The 16,194-nt window shown below is 41.4% G+C and overlaps 2 protein-coding genes across 9 annotated transcripts in view; both read left to right on the top strand.

The window, feature by feature from the left end:
• The window catches only part of LOC122395425 (ankyrin repeat domain-containing protein SOWAHB), a 138,098-nt gene extending 130,296 nt beyond the window's left edge, over nt 1-7,802 (top strand). For 2 of the 8 annotated variants that reach the window (XM_043392990.1, XM_043392988.1), the window contains 4 exons: nt 126-218; nt 4,794-4,820; nt 5,884-6,038; nt 6,839-7,802. In XM_043392990.1, the coding sequence (XP_043248925.1) occupies nt 126-218; nt 4,794-4,820; nt 5,884-6,038; nt 6,839-7,111 (548 nt within the window). In that variant the 3' untranslated portion in view covers nt 7,112-7,802. Of the gene's footprint in view, nt 1-125; nt 219-2,696; nt 4,760-4,793; nt 5,856-5,883; nt 6,039-6,838 lie in introns of those variants that run through there. The other 6 variants (XR_006258975.1, XM_043392993.1, XR_006258976.1 and 3 more) reach the window with 5 other exon arrangements.
• A 4,677-nt stretch (nt 7,803-12,479) lies between these two features.
• LOC122395424 (paraplegin) lies at nt 12,480-16,184 on the top strand. Its single transcript, XM_043392987.1, has 9 exons — nt 12,480-12,880; nt 12,955-13,245; nt 13,317-13,542; nt 13,639-13,965; nt 14,056-14,224; nt 14,313-14,665; nt 15,008-15,504; nt 15,622-15,747; nt 15,820-16,184. Exons 1-9 carry the CDS (start codon nt 12,728-12,730, stop codon nt 15,979-15,981), a joined length of 2,304 nt encoding a protein of 767 aa, XP_043248922.1. The 5' UTR covers nt 12,480-12,727; the 3' UTR covers nt 15,982-16,184.
• The last annotated feature ends 10 nt before the right edge of the window (nt 16,185-16,194 follow it).

The following is a 16,194-nucleotide window of genomic DNA, read 5'->3' as shown; positions in this document are numbered from 1 at the left end:
TGGACGACCGGTTTTTGCACGATCGACCCTCTCGCGAGTCGTAACCACCGCGTCGGAAAGTTTTCGGACCGCTGGAGAAGTCCGATTTCGATTCTATCGCCGATTTCCATCGATGAAATTCGCAGGAGCCAACCAGGAGATACGCGACTACAGCGGAAAGAAGGCCAGGCAATACTTGGTCTCCCAGGAGGCCGCCGTCAGTCAGGACACCTTCCGCAGTAAGTACCACAGCGAATCTCGATGAACGATACTCTATCGAGGACTCGTAACGTCCGTACGGAATCGATAAATACGCGATATAAAGGTTCGATCGTGGCGCACGATCGCGATATCACCGACGGCTGTAAATAAGACGCGTCGATGTCTCGCAATATTTACGCAAGGGATGCTAGTGCTGCAGCTATTCACGGAAAATCGTAAAAGCAAATTACTCGTTGTCGGTGTATATCTAATTCCAGTACGTGGAAGTCACGGGAGAATCATTGTCTCCCCCGGTATTTTTATCGTCCACGGCGATCTCGCGGTCTATTAATTTTGCATTAATCGCGAGCCTGAGAAAAACGCGCCGAGCGAGGAACGTGCATTTAAACGCTCTAACAACACCATTGTCGCCGAACGCTCGCAATTAAAGTTACGTAACATTAAGAGGTGAACACTTCGAACGCCGAGGGGAAAGCGTGTTTCCGCGGCCGCGTTCCTTCTTCGTAACGAGGATTCACGCGTTGTCGAATATTAAGGATCGCCATTCCCATCGACACCGTTGAATCTTCGTGGAAACGATACTCTACTCTGTCACTATTGTGAGACCTGGTCGTACACTTCTGATCGGTGAACCTCGGTGTTTCTCAACCTTCTCGCGGACGTGAAATTATTTTTTTCTCGGTTTAGAAGCGTCTTTTGAAGAATATTTATGTTTAATGTTCTTTTAACCCTTTGTAACCCCAGTTTCTTTATCTGTGTCTTTGCTACGGTAAATGTAAACAATTTTTCAGCATCGTGCTACTATGTGTGTGTTCAAGAGTTCGCGGAACACAGTTTGAGAAACGCTGGTACTGTTGGTGGAAGAAACATTGCGAAGTACTTGGGTGTACAATCCGAGTGGTTTCTCAACACACGTCTCAACAACGTGTCGTAACGAAATTCAAAGACACTGTCAAATTTCATGACACAGTGATGGACAGAATCAGAGAACAGTCGTTCCTTCCACCAAGCGTACGCATGGAAATCGGGCACAAATTTTCCCCAAGCTGTTCTATTCTGGATCAGAAGAGATATATTCGACGAACGAAAACAGAACGCTTGTTACCTGCAAAGCCAGTGGTTTTGATGCTTCTTGTAATTATTTCTTCAAGCTCCTCCCGTGCCCGGAAAGGGAAGACCTTTTTCGAACTTTTATTCGATATCGTGGGAGAAAGAGTGCACGAGCACGACGAATCGACGCGATAAATTCGATCGCAATCGGAGCGCACGGATAAAGTCGATGCTCAATCGCCACGATAAACCAATTATATAAGTTACGATCCCAGGTACACCGCAGTTTGCACCGCTTTCATACGCTTGGTTATGGTTCGGCCTCCACGGTATTCTTGGCTTATTTTCCGCTATCGGCTTTCTTTTGATCGCGCGCATGTTCGTCTCGAGGAACTCGCTTTTGCCCGTCTCCCGTCGCTCTTTGCTTCCTAGTTTCCATACTTTTCCAGCCGGGGCAGCGTACCGTTCACAACTAATCCGTACGTGGCATCAACTTCAACGCGAACGTTCCATTTTTTATCGTTTTCACAGCTAAACACATCGATCGATCGTTGCCCCCCCCCTTCGATTACGGATTTGTGGTTTTAAATCTTGTTGGAACGTACGAGTCTTCGTATTTTATTTTTCTTCGAAGCTTGGATGAACTTTCGGTATCGTGTCTCGTTTGAAATATAAATCATTCCAGTTAAGTTAAATTCAGGCAGTTTTTACGCATTTCTGTTTTGAAAGTAAATGTTTCGAATTAGTTTTCATCGACGTCACTGTTGTACGGTGATTGAGAATCGCTGCTGTATAGACTCCTCTCCGCAAAATCATTTCTCTGCACCTTCCTGTTTCGCGCCGTATCGTTCGAGACCTTTTAGACTCGTTAGTCTGTGGCCGCCAGAGGGCTACGCTCTTGACTCTCTCGCAAGTACTCAACCACTTCTTCCTATATACACACTCCTTGACCAACTACCCAATATCTTGTTCTCTAAGACATGGTTTCCTAAAAAGTCTTACTGATGAGTCTCACTAGCAGGCCCTTTTTCCTTTTCTACCTTCCTACGACCTTCCTCACTTGCCAAGGATTCGACTCTTTTTTAAAACTCCTCTTCGAAATCAAATACAGAAATACAAACCGATGAAACAATGAAATTCGAACGATACGTCGCGAAATCGGCTGGTTTCGATCGTTTTCTCCGATCGTAGATCGAAACTCGCGTCTATGTTCGATCGACACGAACGCTGCATCACGCGACTGCACCCATTCGACATGCACCTCGAGAGCTTTGGCTTTGACGCGATATATCCTCCTTGTTGGACGTGTTGTAAGGTGTACAGGCTCGGTGAAACGACCGCGCGATGAAAATAGACGACGTAAATGGGTTTCGGGCTCTCTTCTCCTCTTCTGTCCTCTGTCCTCGGTGAGTATTCGGGGCTCTGGAAGTATTCTTCTGTTGTAGGGATTACTGCTGCCGCTACGCACAGGCAAGTTCAGAAGCGCACCTCTGCTAAAGTAGTAAAGCGCTTGTGTCGCAAGATTAAAGTAGCCGCACCTTAAAGTAACGTATGACTGTCACTTTTATCGACGCTGACGTGAGTATTCCGACGACGAAAGCACGCGGGTCCACAATCCTCTCTCACGCGACGTCGAAGATCGCTGGTCGCGCCGCCCTGCGACGTCTTTTACGCCTTCGAACGCCGCGCCACGATTCCGTTCACGCATGCGCGGTGACTTCAAACATGGCGGCGAGCAAGCACTCGTCGCGTACCAGCGTTAAAAATGAACAAATTTTGTTAGAACATAAATACGAACTCTTCCAATGGAATATACGTTTTAGATTTCCTGAACGTGTTACTTTTATATTAATTAACACTTTGCGCTAGTTTACGGTCTACGAAATGGGCAAACTTTATTTTTTATCCGTGAATAAAATTTGCCAAGAATCTCCGATCGTCGCAGCCTGAACGGAAAAGTCTACCGGCGCTTGATTTGATAATTTTTTCTTTATTTTTCCTGTTTTGTCCGTTTACTTTCCGATAGTCGAATCGCCGAGTCGTTCGTTCCTTCGTGGACCCCCGTTGATGTTCCCGATGTTCCAAAAGAATTTGTGTACGTCTTGTTACTTGTGAACGCTTTGGTCGAGTCTTAACGGACCTGTCCGGTCTGTCGCTGATACCGTTGCGGCGTTCAACGCTTGTTAAACGTTCTCGTCTCTCTGTAACCGCGCGCGACGAACACGCAGACCGAACACGCGCCTTTTTGCGATCGCGCGAATAATTTGTTCGTTGTGTCGTTTGATCGGGCTGCACGTTGCGTGTACTGTGCTTAACGCGGTGCAATCGAACGTTCCGAGGATACGATTACCTGTAACGGAAGCACACGGATTGCGGTGCTCGAAACGCGACCACGCGACGCGCGCGTGTTCGAGAGACCGACTAAAAATTGCGACCAAACTTCAACGAACTCGAAGTGGCAGTAGTACCTAGAGACACTAGTACCCAGCACCGTAGAAAATGTGTTTTAACCCTTCTAGCTGGCGATGTGAACGCGATCTATTTCGGCGCGATCGCGTGCGCCGCTGCTGGCTAGCGATGGGACCGATTCGATACTCGCGCAACTCGAACTATCGACTATCGATCGATACTTTTCGGGACAAAAATGTACCAGACGATTCTACGTAGTTTCGTAAAAATTTACTTATCAGAAGCTACCATTCTCGACCGCCATGAGTCCTCACAAGCGAGAATTCCCATCGCTAGATTCCGGTAGAAACGTATAAAAAAAAATAACGGACGGAGCAAAATTCAGGCTGTTTCACATCGCCGACTAACGACAATCGTCAGTGTTTTCTTTGTTGTCACTATCACACGATAATAAAGCATGTGTACGTGAGCATGAGAAACGCATACTCGACACGAAATCTCCCAGCCAACGGAAAAGAAAAGGGACATCGAAACCTTCGATTAACACACGAACATGTAATACTCTTCGTCCATCTAAAATTCACTCGCCCTGATCCTTCGCCCGGTCGAAAACGCGACGACTGCATTCTTCGCGCGAACAGATTCTCACGGTCGTTGGCGTAATTGCATCGACCGCGGATAACACCAACTATATTTTTTTTTAACCGGATTAACTTTCTCGATCACATTTCTCGTCCTCGAGCACGTCGAGCACGAGTTTAACGTTTCACCTAAAGTCGAACAAAATCGACGAACCTAATAATCACGACAGGAACTGGCCCGACGTCGGCGTTGACCGCCGTTTTGAATTTCAATTTTTTTTATCAATGTTCCGTGGAACTTTTTAAACGAACATTCGTGTTGGTCAGCGCCGAACGGTTGGATTTTCCTGTTCAATTATTAACAAAAAGCGACAGTTCGCGAATACAGCAAGGACAGTCGCGCTAACCGATATACTTTCTATAACCAAACGACTAATACCGTTTAATCACACCTATTCGTAATAGTTCGTCCATTATAGTTTCCCTCCTTGCGACGTCCGCGCGCTGCGGCTAGAACGAGACAGTGTCAAATGATTTTCTATTTTATTTCAGAAATAAAAGCAAGGAAAAAGCATGCAGGTAAGAAGTAATCTGCATGAAACGATCACTAATTAAGTGGAGCTAATTTAGTGCATGACCAGTCGAGCCGATCTGCGGCATAATTCGACACCGATCCAATAGAATGGTTTTAGTCCCCAAACCTTTGCTGACAAACCTTTAAGAATTCTCAATCGCTGCCCTTTTTCTTGCATAACGCGGTCCAGCGAGTTAGGTAATCTGGACGAAACGGTACGAAAGAGAATTCGATCTATGTAGGTAACGTAGTCAGAAACTCTCTAGATTTACTTTAAATTCGCGATCTAGAGTTATCGTAGAGCCTGGAAAGGACTGTAACTCATTTCTAAGCGAAGATATTTGTTATATTGTATGAGCACAGATACAAATTTATCATTCAAATATCTTGGCTGGATCGACTTATATTAATCTAGTCGAATCTTCGCTCAGAAATAGGTTGTATTCCTATTTTTAAAGTAATTAACTACCATGTTTTTACAACACCTCGTAGCATAGTTTCTGGAAAATCTACCAGATTTTTAGTACTCAGTATACGAGTACTCATCAAATTTAGATATCGTTCACGCATACTTCCTATAGGCATACAGTTTGGCTTATATTTTGATCCAAATCAGTCGTTAATTATTCCCCGAATCATTACTTACAGATCTAACTTTTACTTATTACTCCTAGAGCTAGCACACGCCTGGCCAAAATATTTTTGGTCGTTTCTCGAAATTCATTAACACTTTTTTTATTAAATACCTACTCTAAACGTAACTTGGACCCGGCAGACCCGTCCTAGAACTAACAGGCTCGTCTGATACCTGAGACCAACAGATACTCTTACGCCGCCATGTTGTAAAGGCTACAGTAGATGCATGCGAAAACGTTTTACGTCAGGCGAACGAACGAACGAAAGAAACTATAAGAGAGCAACGGATTACGAGACGTTGTCGGTCCCTTAAGGGACAACGATAAAGAGAAACGCGGATAGAGAGAAATGAATAGACGGAAGAGGCGTGCGTGAAACGTAGAACAGGAACGATTAGCAACGGGTTAACACGATCAATGGTTGAACACGCAGAGAAAGATCTTGGTTTCCTGCGTATTGGCTCGCTGAACGTACGCGTGAAACGTACGACGGAAGCATTCAGCCAGTTCCTGGGTGTGGCAACTAGCAGTGTCAGCAGCAACCACGAGAAGCTACACAAGAGCTGGGGATCGGCGGATAATGTGCAGGTAGGGAGAGACTGTTTCTCGAAAATTGCCACCGACACACTTCCAACCTCCGGTTGCTTCACCCTCTATAATTATTCAACCCCTGAACGCCCGGTGTATCCGTGCTCGAATATTATTACGCGTCCAATACACGAACTCGAATACGTTTCTAATATCAACGCTTTCTCAATTTATTCGTTGAAGAAATTGCTTTTTCTTTTCAAATAACTTGTTAACTAAACTTTGAACATCAATTCCCCAATTTTGGTTGAGCCATCAGTTCCGGTTTTTAGTTTTGTGACGACACCTCGCGCACTTGCCAACGGAGGGCTACGCGCAACCTGTATTTCTCACAAGTAATCGACCATCCACCTGTTCCTATACAGAACGTTCGGCCACCCCTGAATATAATTCACTGAAATTTTAGGGGGTAGTAGAGTTCATGGATATCTACAAAAAAGTATTACACAACTTCTCTGTAGAGCGTCAAACAAAATTACTAAAAATGGAAAACGAATTTTTAAGGAAAGTCGTTCTGGAAAAATTATTTTCGGTTGCGAGGGTCAATTGCAATCATCTTTGGTGAATAGACATACCCCCAAAACCCTGCGCATTCAGTACGGGCGGAACTTTAAACGCTAATAACTTTTTAACGAAGTCTCCATCAACAAATTGGTATTATAGAGTCTCCCATTAAAATTTTTCTGAAGGATGGTCGAACACCCTGTGTACACGCTCCTCTGGCTAGCCATCGAACGTCTGAGACAGTCTCTTCTAGGCTCAGGATTTATTTAGACGTAATTTTTCTCGTTTCACGAAAGTTGGAACAGAAGATGATGCCGCCGCCAAAGTACGCGCCCATCAAGAAGAGGAGAAGCCGCAGGGCGCAGGATTTCGGATCGTCGCGGGACCATCACGCCGCCAGTCAGCCTAACACTCCGCTCCTTCAGGGCAAAGTGTCACGGTCCAGTCAACATCGTCGACCAACGTCCACGACGGCCGCCGGACCCGTCAGGACGCAACAGAGCAACGACTCGGACTCGGACACCGCGTGCGGTTTCGATTCCGCGTGGCGAGGATCCGCGCAACTGTAGACCCGGGCGTGTCTCTTGCTTTGTCTGCCGTGCCACGAAGACCACAGAGGCTTTACCGAATCACCATGTACCTTTTCGTCCGGGTTGCCTTGGACAACGATGCCTATCCCTTCCTTCGCCAATAACTGATCGCTCAAGAAACTCCTCGCCTCGTCGATGAAATGAAAAGTTTACGAATCTGCAATCTTTCGCGTTTTGAGAATTTACGGAAACGATTTAACCCGATCGCGAGAAAAATCGCGTCGATTCCGAAAGTGGAGTCGCCCCAGTAAATTCTCGTTCGACAGATTTTCGCGAGAACGAGTACTTTTCTACGTTGCAGGGACCTTTTTTTTTTTTTGATGTTATTACTGTTACTATAGCTTCTATAAGTGCCTTATTTAACGATTAGAAGCAGCGGGTTAGGTTTACGAGTGTCTCTTTTACGCGAAGACCAAATACGCGATTCTCTTGTGAGCGTGACAACGAGATCGCGATATTTCTATACAGGGTGTTCTGCGCACAATTTGTTTTTGTTTTATTAATTAAATAGCAACGATATATATATATTTGTATGTAATGAGAGGCAATGAATTCCTAGTGTAATTCTGTCTGTGTTATTTATCACATTATTATGTATTAACTGCGTCGTTGTAAATTTGTTGAATGAGATGTATAGATAATCATGATGAGTAATAATAAATAATTAATTATGCGGTGAGAATTATAAACTTGTGGGAAATTTCCGACCGACTTGTTTGAATTTAACTCGATGAACTGTCGACTGTTTCTAAAGTCGAGTCCTCTATCGATTTGGCACTATCTACTCGCGGATATCGAACGTACTATCGATTATAATTCGTGACATGGTACACTAGAGGTCACGACATGTCCATCGTACGAGTAGACCTTTCACCTTATGGACTTTCGTGGCCCAATCTGACTGCCATACCGACCTGAAAATTTGGAGCTGATTTTAGCGGCCTCTTTTCATGGATGGCGGTCAGTTGAGAAACTATTCACTGAATTAGCTTCGATAGGCAGACAGCTGTAGTGTATGCGTAAATACATGTGAGTTGACTATGGAAGAGATTGAAATTCATTTCTGAATCTGTTGGTAACGTTGCGAATGACACGAAAATGGTAATGGGGTTTCGAGACCCCATAAAAATGGGTCAAAAAATGGGTGAAAGATTTACCTGTATACCTAGTCTCTGACAATACTCTTGAATCTTTGATGAATCAATGAGAATGAAAACTAACCTAGTGAAGAAGTTCTATATTTATGATGATTAGACTGCGGATGTTTATGCATTTATGGGAAATTTTAATTCTCAAAATCTACAGAATGCACTTAACACGCAAGAATATAAGAAATACTTAAAGTAAGGTACGAATTATTATATCTAGGGGTTGAGACAACCCTCTACAAATCTCCAATTTCAATAATTTTATTAACAAAAATATGAATTTGCATGAAGATCCGCAGTCTAATGATGATCTATGCAAAGCGGATCGCAGCCAATTTGCTAATATTATTCAGTTTTTAATTAATAATTGCATTACCCAGCTAAGAGTGATACGATTATTAATTAAACGGTAATTAATATTACCCAGGTCTCACCACGTGGAGGTTGCTGCGAATGGAGACCCGCCCTAACCGATTCCCAACCACCCTCCATTAATAAAAATCTTCTCTGACCCACGATCGTTGGTCGAAGAAGAAACAATCGAAAGTGGAACCAATGAAAGATGCATAACCAACAGAGAGAGTTAAAAGAATTTTCAAAAGAATTTGTCTTCAAATAAAAATAACCTGCCTAACGTAATGGTTGACCAAACACCTGCCTAACTATAAATCTAAATTCGTTTATTATATCAAGAAACAATTCTAAATTCGCAGCCATTAGCTCGGTGTCACCCATGAAGAATAACTTTTCTATCGTGGGTGACACCGATTACCAGGTCTCACCACGAGGAGGTTGCTGCGAATGGAGACCCGAAGGGAGATAGATGGAATCAAAGTTCCATCGATCTCCCTTTTAGCTAAGCTTAGCTGGATTACTAAACTAGAGAGATAGAAGGAAGCAATGTTCCTTCGATCTTCTAGTTTAGTTGTACCAAGTAATTATTTCGTTTGAAAAGGTGTGAAGCTATATCGTGGGATACGCGACGCGACGCGATGCTGAACCGTGCGGCAGATCTTCGGATCGAATCAACACTGCCCTTGGTGGATTGATTCCTATTTCTAGCAATCGATCCATCATGGGTAGGCGACTAGATCTTTCGGACAAACTGGACGGCCGATCACATGTTTCGATCGATGAAACAGCGGTGATCGAAGCTAGGAACCAGAGAACGAGTCGGGAGAAGCTACTTGTTAAATAATTACTTGGCAATATTGGGAGACGCATACAATAGGGACTTAAAATTAACGTCGAAGCTCGAGTCTGGTCAAGTTAAAACTAAAATTCGGACGATAGAAGGAAACAAAGTTCCTTGGATGTTCTGGTTTAGTTGTACCAAGCAATTATTTGGTTAAAAATAGGGACGAAGTTAATTTGAGGGGCACGCGAAGCGACGCGACGCGACGCTGAACCGTGCAGCGGATCCGAGGATCGAACCTACTGCCCTTGCTAACTAGATCTCTATGGGATAACGGACGGCTGCGACTCCGAATCTAAGGTCTCCATTGCTCCAACGCAACCCGCCGGGAGCCCGAAGGACCCGACTCAAGTTGTCTGACAAAGAGAGAGTACCTCTGAAACAGTGTCGACTTTCGCTGGAAGGTATGCGTTTCCGCAGGATACGGAAACTCCACACCTTCCAGCAAAGTACCATTTTCCCTGGATCGAGCTACCAATGGGAAGGCGATTAGATCTTTCGGATCAGCTACACGGCCGATCACATGTTTCAATCGATGAAACAGCGGTGACCGAAGCTAGGAACGAGGGAACGAGCGAGAGACAAGCTACTTATTGAATAATTGCTTGGTAGGACGCGGAGATACGTATAATAAAGAAGGCTTCGACGTTAATTTTAATACTCGCGACGAAGCTTAAGACTAATCGACTTTCAATTAAAGGTCCATCGGCGGTTGTGGCGTTCTCCCTCGATGTCCTTGCGATTAACCCAAACTGAAATCAAAACTCATATGTATATTAGTGAGATATGGTAGGAAATTTAATAAACACTTTAAAATGATCTATCACCTAGCTAAAGGGAATTGAACAGAGCATATTAGCAAAATGTTACAAGAATTTAAGCTGAGAAGTAAAAATAAAAATCTTCTATTAATCAGTGTCGAACAACGAACACGAACGAAGAAACGAGTCAGAGACATCGAAACAAAACACTCCTAATAATGAACGAAACTTGGATCGAGACACCAAGTTGAATCAACACCAAACGATCAAACGAAATGGAAGAATCGAACAAAGTACCTCCGTAGAATATTACGAGAACTCGAGCAAGAACGTAAAAATATGAATTCATGAATTTGTATAGAAACAAATATAGTGTATGATTGAAAACAATATTATATTATTATATCCTGCAATATTATACATATCGAAGCAGTCACGTAAATTCGAAGAACAATGTAAAAGTGGAAACACAGAAAAGGAACATTCATATAAAATCAGATAGATAAATAAAGTTGAATTCACATCAAACAAACAAATAAAAATAATAAAATATAAATAAGTGGAGTGGACTTACTACTTGTTGTCAGTACATAGGGTAGTTACCATAAGGGCCAGCTGTAAAGTAAGAAAATATTCATATTATAGCAACATCGGTTAGATAAACAAGGCAAAATCAGTTCATTGAAGCAAAATTGGCATCAAACGATAGAATAGAAGAGGGGAGAGAATTTTTAAACAGTTCTTACCGTTGGTCATCACCGTCCGGCACTGGTCAGTAGTGGTCAGTAGTGGCAGGAACGCGAATCAGCACTGGTCAGTAGTGGTCAGTAGTGGTCAGCTGTGGTCAGCGCTGGCCAGTAGTGGTCAGCAGCGGCCAGCAGAGGTCAGCAGCGGTCCCCGGTTCTCCTCAGGCCATTTGTACACTCCCGAATTCGCGACGCGACTGATTAAATCTTCGCAGTGACCCTGCTTATATGTCTAAGGTGATGAAAAGGTGGGGAGACCAGTCAGAGCCAAAGTTGAAGATAACAGGTAAGACTGTCGTGTCTACAAAGAAACTATTTCGATTGGTCCCAACTCTTGACCATTTCTGGATCTTCACTGGACCGCTGACCTTAATGTCCACCTCACTGTTGACCACCAGTGACCATAAGCTAGTCATTGTTGATCATCGACCCATTAAAACCATTACGAAGATTAAAGCCTTCTTACGAGGATTCCCTTACAATTTGATGCATGATCTATTTAACATTTTGTTCCATTTTGGAAGAGTGTATCTCGTTAATTTTTGTCTTTTTGTACGTCAGTTCGAACAATTGCCATACGTGAGCGAAAAATTTGGAGGTGATTTTAGCGTCCTCTTCTCATGGATGGCGGTCAGTTGAGAAATTATTCACTGAATTAGTATTGACAGGCAAACAGCTGTAGTTTTGCGTAAATCCATGTGAGTTGACTATGGAAGGGACTAAAATTCATTTCTGAGTCTGTTGGTAACGTTGCGAGTGACACGAACATGCTAATGGGGCCCCGGGACCACAGAGAAACGGGCCGTAAAAATACATTGGGCGAAAGGTCTACTCGTATACCTGGTCAGTGCTAGAATAATAAATGCAGTCGATAAGCACCGCCGATAGAGTGATCGTCTTTCATGTTCCATCAGAAGATGCAGTTGGGTGTGACAGAGCTTCTCACCTGATCAACATTTCATTGGTCAGCTATATTTTCATTTGTTTCAGCTTTATTCATTTGTCTAGTATAATGATAAAAGTCATAATAAAAATATGCTTTGTCTATATTAAGCATAATATAAATTAACTTGAGATTATATACGTTAGTATATTTAATCATTAAAGGCAAGAACGCCCAAGTCTGTCGTGGAATAGTTCGTTATCTTTGACGCTAGATGGCGCGTATTTTTTCGATGTCAAACCCTCTGGTGCTAAAATGCCCAAGTTTGTCGTGGAATAGTTCGCTTATTGCTGGAGTGCCGGAAAACCAACTGGTTTCTCCAGGCTAGGAGCTCCAGGGGCGACGTATACTTCGTCTGTAATACTATCAACAAAGTAATTTAAAAAAAAACAATTCTGGCGTAGTAACACAGACGAAGCATGGAATAAATGTTGCATGCAATACATATTTCTTTATAATAAAGACCGTAGCATCATCTACGGCAGAACGTCCAAGTTTATCGAGAAATAGTACGTTCTCTACAACGTTAGATGACAGTTTCCTCATGGCACTGACATACCATTTGGAAATATCAATGCTACACAATTTGTGAAACGTAGGCCCCCCGATTTAAACCGAAAATTTTCTTCGAAAGATAAAAATAAATTGTGATTGATCATCATTTGTTGCATTAACTAATGAAATTTCGCCAGTTAAGAAATGTCTAACATTTAAACCGCTCAACAGACGAGTGAGACTTTCATAAGTATGTGCCAGTGTTAAATGGTACTACTCTCATGATTTCACTGCTTACGAGCAAGTTATGCAGAATTTAATAAAATATCCAAAGCGACAGTATGTCGATTCGCGAAGGTATCTGGTTTCCTTTCTTAAATATAATTCGAAGAACACCATATCCAGACGTATCAATCTTAATAATGATGCGAGTAGGTTATGTCTTCCGGTAACACATCGAGTAAGTAATTATTTCGGTGCTCCTTTTCATCATTGATTATACGACCAAATTATAAAAAAAAATATCCATTTCAGCTTTACTTAAAAATACATCAAGAATTGAATGCGATACAATCATTACTTTTTAAAAATGATCCTCGTAGAAGGTGCTGTTTTACAACGTTGTACAGTACGAGGAATTTTAGTACAACACCGAGATTATCAGATAAAAATACAAATAATGAAGGAGCTTCTAAAGATCCTAACAAGAATCCTAAAGATCCCAACAAACTCATAATGATACTTCTAAAAATATTTTTCATTCTCCCTTTTATAGTATTTATTTCCATTCGAACCATGCAGTTTGACGTTAATGGTCCTTGGCAGGTTCGTTAGCATAAATAAATAACAAAGTTTGTTAACTTATTACTTACATAAGTCTTGTTAATATGTTACAGGGAAATAAGTTTAAATGGAATGATTTTAAAAATGAGATGCTCTTAAAAGGAGAAGTCGAACAAATTGTAATTGACGGCCAACTTGTAACTATACATTTGAAACCAGATGTTATTTATAAAGGTCGAAGGTTACTAAATAGACGGTTTACTGTACTGGCCACCGAAGAAGCAAAAATTCTCGAAGCTAAAATTAGAGAAGTAGAAAAAAGTATTGGTATTAAATCAGGTACAAAAGATGAACAGAATTGTATTTCAATAAATAAATGTTATTTCATCCGTATATTGGTATTTCTAACATGATTGTTCCATATGATTTTTCCAGAGGATGCCATTCCAATTAAGTATGTACATAGCGACAGTGGTGCTTTTATAATAAATTTCCTACTTTTATTTTTAGTAGGACTATTATATATGTTTTTTAAAAAAAAGTCTGGTTTTCGTAATATGGGAATGAAGTTCCCAGATCCAAGGGATTTGATGAATCAAAACCTGAAGGCACCATTTACATTAGTTGAGCCTTTTTCCGGTAAAGGTGTGCGATTCGAAGATGTAGCTGGTTTAAAGGAAGCCAAAATAGAAATTATGGAATTTGTAGATTATCTTAAGCAACCTGATCGATATAAGAAACTCGGTGCTAAGGTACCCAAAGGTATTCGAAGTTTCAATTTGAAAAACTTGGATTTCTACTGTTTTTCCATCTTATATAGTCTCAGCTGTTATTAATTCTGTTTACGTTTAGGGGCGTTGCTCTTGGGCCCACCAGGATGTGGCAAAACGCTTTTAGCTAAAGCCGTTGCAACCGAATCGAACGTTCCGTTTTTGTCGATGAACGGATCCGAATTTATCGAAATGTTGGGTGGATTAGGTGCAGCGCGTGTAAGGAATCTATTTTCAGAAGCTAAAAAGAGGTTGATTATTTTCTTTATAACTCGTAAAAAATATGCCACTTTGCTAGATGTCCTTCCAAGATTAATTTTTACTTCACCTACTTTCCAGAGCCCCTAGCATTATATATATAGATGAAATTGACGCGGTGGGGAAAAAACGGTCAGAGGGAAAAATGGATTTCAGTAACGACGAGTCCGAACAAACATTAAATCAACTTTTGACAGAAATGGATGGAATGACGAGTTCGGTGGATGTTATTATTTTTGCTTCAACAAACAGGGAAGATGTTCTGGATAAAGCTTTAATAAGACCTGGTAGATTTGACAGACACATTTTAATCGATCTTCCTACCATGGAAGAGAGGAAACAAATTTTTGAGTATCACCTTAAGTCATTGACACTGCAAGGCAAACCAGACAATTATTCTGGATTCTTAGCTTCTCTTACTCCTGGTTTCAGTGGTATTGTATACGATTATTATTAATGAGTTCTAAAGATACAGTAGTGCCCGCTTAAGTGACCGCACTTTTGCCCACGTAAATGTCCGCGGTTATCCCCACCAATTCTTGGAAGTCAAGCGACTTCGAACATCAAGCGTAACTTGACGCCGATCGTTATCGATACGTTGCATATATGATTTCGGGTGCCAGCTACTGTATCTCACTCGCAGTTATCCTCTTTCCTTATCTCCATTAAATTCTGAGACTTAACTGACACTTAAGTGGGCACTACTGTATTTTTTCCCCCGCTGTAGTTTGACTAGTTCGACGTAAGAGGTTAGTTTTCAAGCGACATCTTTGCAGGTGCGGACATAGCAAATGTCTGCAACGAAGCTGCGTTGCACGCGGTAAGAGAAAAGAAAACTAAAGTCAGAAGCGACGATCTTTTGTACGCGATCGATAGAACTGTAGGTGGCACAACAAAAAAAACAAATGTATTAACACCATCTACGAAAAAAGTTATTGCTTATCACGAAGCTGGGCATGCCTTGGTAGGATGGTTATTAGAATATACAGACACTTTACTCAAAGTAACCATAGTACCCAGAACAAATTCGAACTTGGGTTTCGCGCAGTATACTCCGTCAGATCAGAAACTATACAACAAACAAGAACTTTTCCAAAGAATATGTATGATGTTAGGTGGTAGAGTTGCAGAAAGCATAACATTCAATCAGATTTCAACTGGGGCGGAAAATGATTTAAAAAAAATAACACAAATAGCCTATGATCAAGTTCAAAGATACGGAATGAGTCCAACAGTAGGCTTAATTTCGTTTCCTGAAGATATGACAAGCACGGTAAGATATAATTACAATAAAGTACGACATAATCGGCGAAGAAATAAAAATTCATATATTGATCACAGAACAATCCTATACAATGCTAGTGTCGATTTGTTTTTCTCTCTCTTTCAGAAAACTAAAAAATTGTACAGTAAAAAAATGGGAAATTTAATGGATGCTGAGGTACAAAGAATAATAGCAGATGCGTATAAAACAACTGAGAAATTGTTATTGGACAATAAAGATAAATTGAAAATGGTTTGTGTGCTTACAATTTTCAGAATCAAAATATATTTTCATATGTTGACTTTTAATTATGAAAATTTATAGCTTGCCGAAGCGCTTCTAGAAAAAGAAACTCTAACGTATGACGACGTGGAAAAGTTGCTTGGTCCTCCACCTTTTGGAAAGAAACGACTCGTCGACCCGATTAAATTTATTCCGGACATAGAAACGGAAGCACCAAAACCAACACATTCTAGCTCGGTTTGATAAGTATATGTACCATATGATATAGTAAAAAATAAAACGATTTCAAAATGAAATTTGTCACAGTATTTTTCATAATACAATAATCCCTCGAAATGTACACAAGGAATATTTTCTCGCAATGAACGAAACAAAATAAAAGGTTCGTAAATTTATTTAGATAAAAACAACATTTTCACAGAATACTTTTTGGAAAATACGAATTCAGAGCGTAAT

Source organism: Colletes gigas, unplaced genomic scaffold, assembly GCF_013123115.1.
Source record: "Colletes gigas isolate AHSC1104 unplaced genomic scaffold, ASM1312311v1 Colletes_gigas_Sc00005, whole genome shotgun sequence".
Taxonomy (NCBI): Eukaryota; Metazoa; Arthropoda; class Insecta; order Hymenoptera; family Colletidae; genus Colletes; species Colletes gigas.
Note: the sequence above shows the minus strand (reverse complement) of the source record. Positions and strands in the feature narration are given on the sequence as shown.

Coding starts and splice junctions, on each gene's coding strand:
- LOC122395424 (XM_043392987.1), top strand. CDS start 12,728: ATGCAGAATTTAATAAAATATCCAAAGCGACAGTATGTCGATTCGCGA. Junction 14,225..14,312: donor TTTTCAGAAGCTAAAAAGAG/GTTGATTATTTT, acceptor CCTACTTTCCAG/AGCCCCTAGCATTATATATA. Junction 14,666..15,007: donor TCTTACTCCTGGTTTCAGTG/GTATTGTATACG, acceptor ACATCTTTGCAG/GTGCGGACATAGCAAATGTC.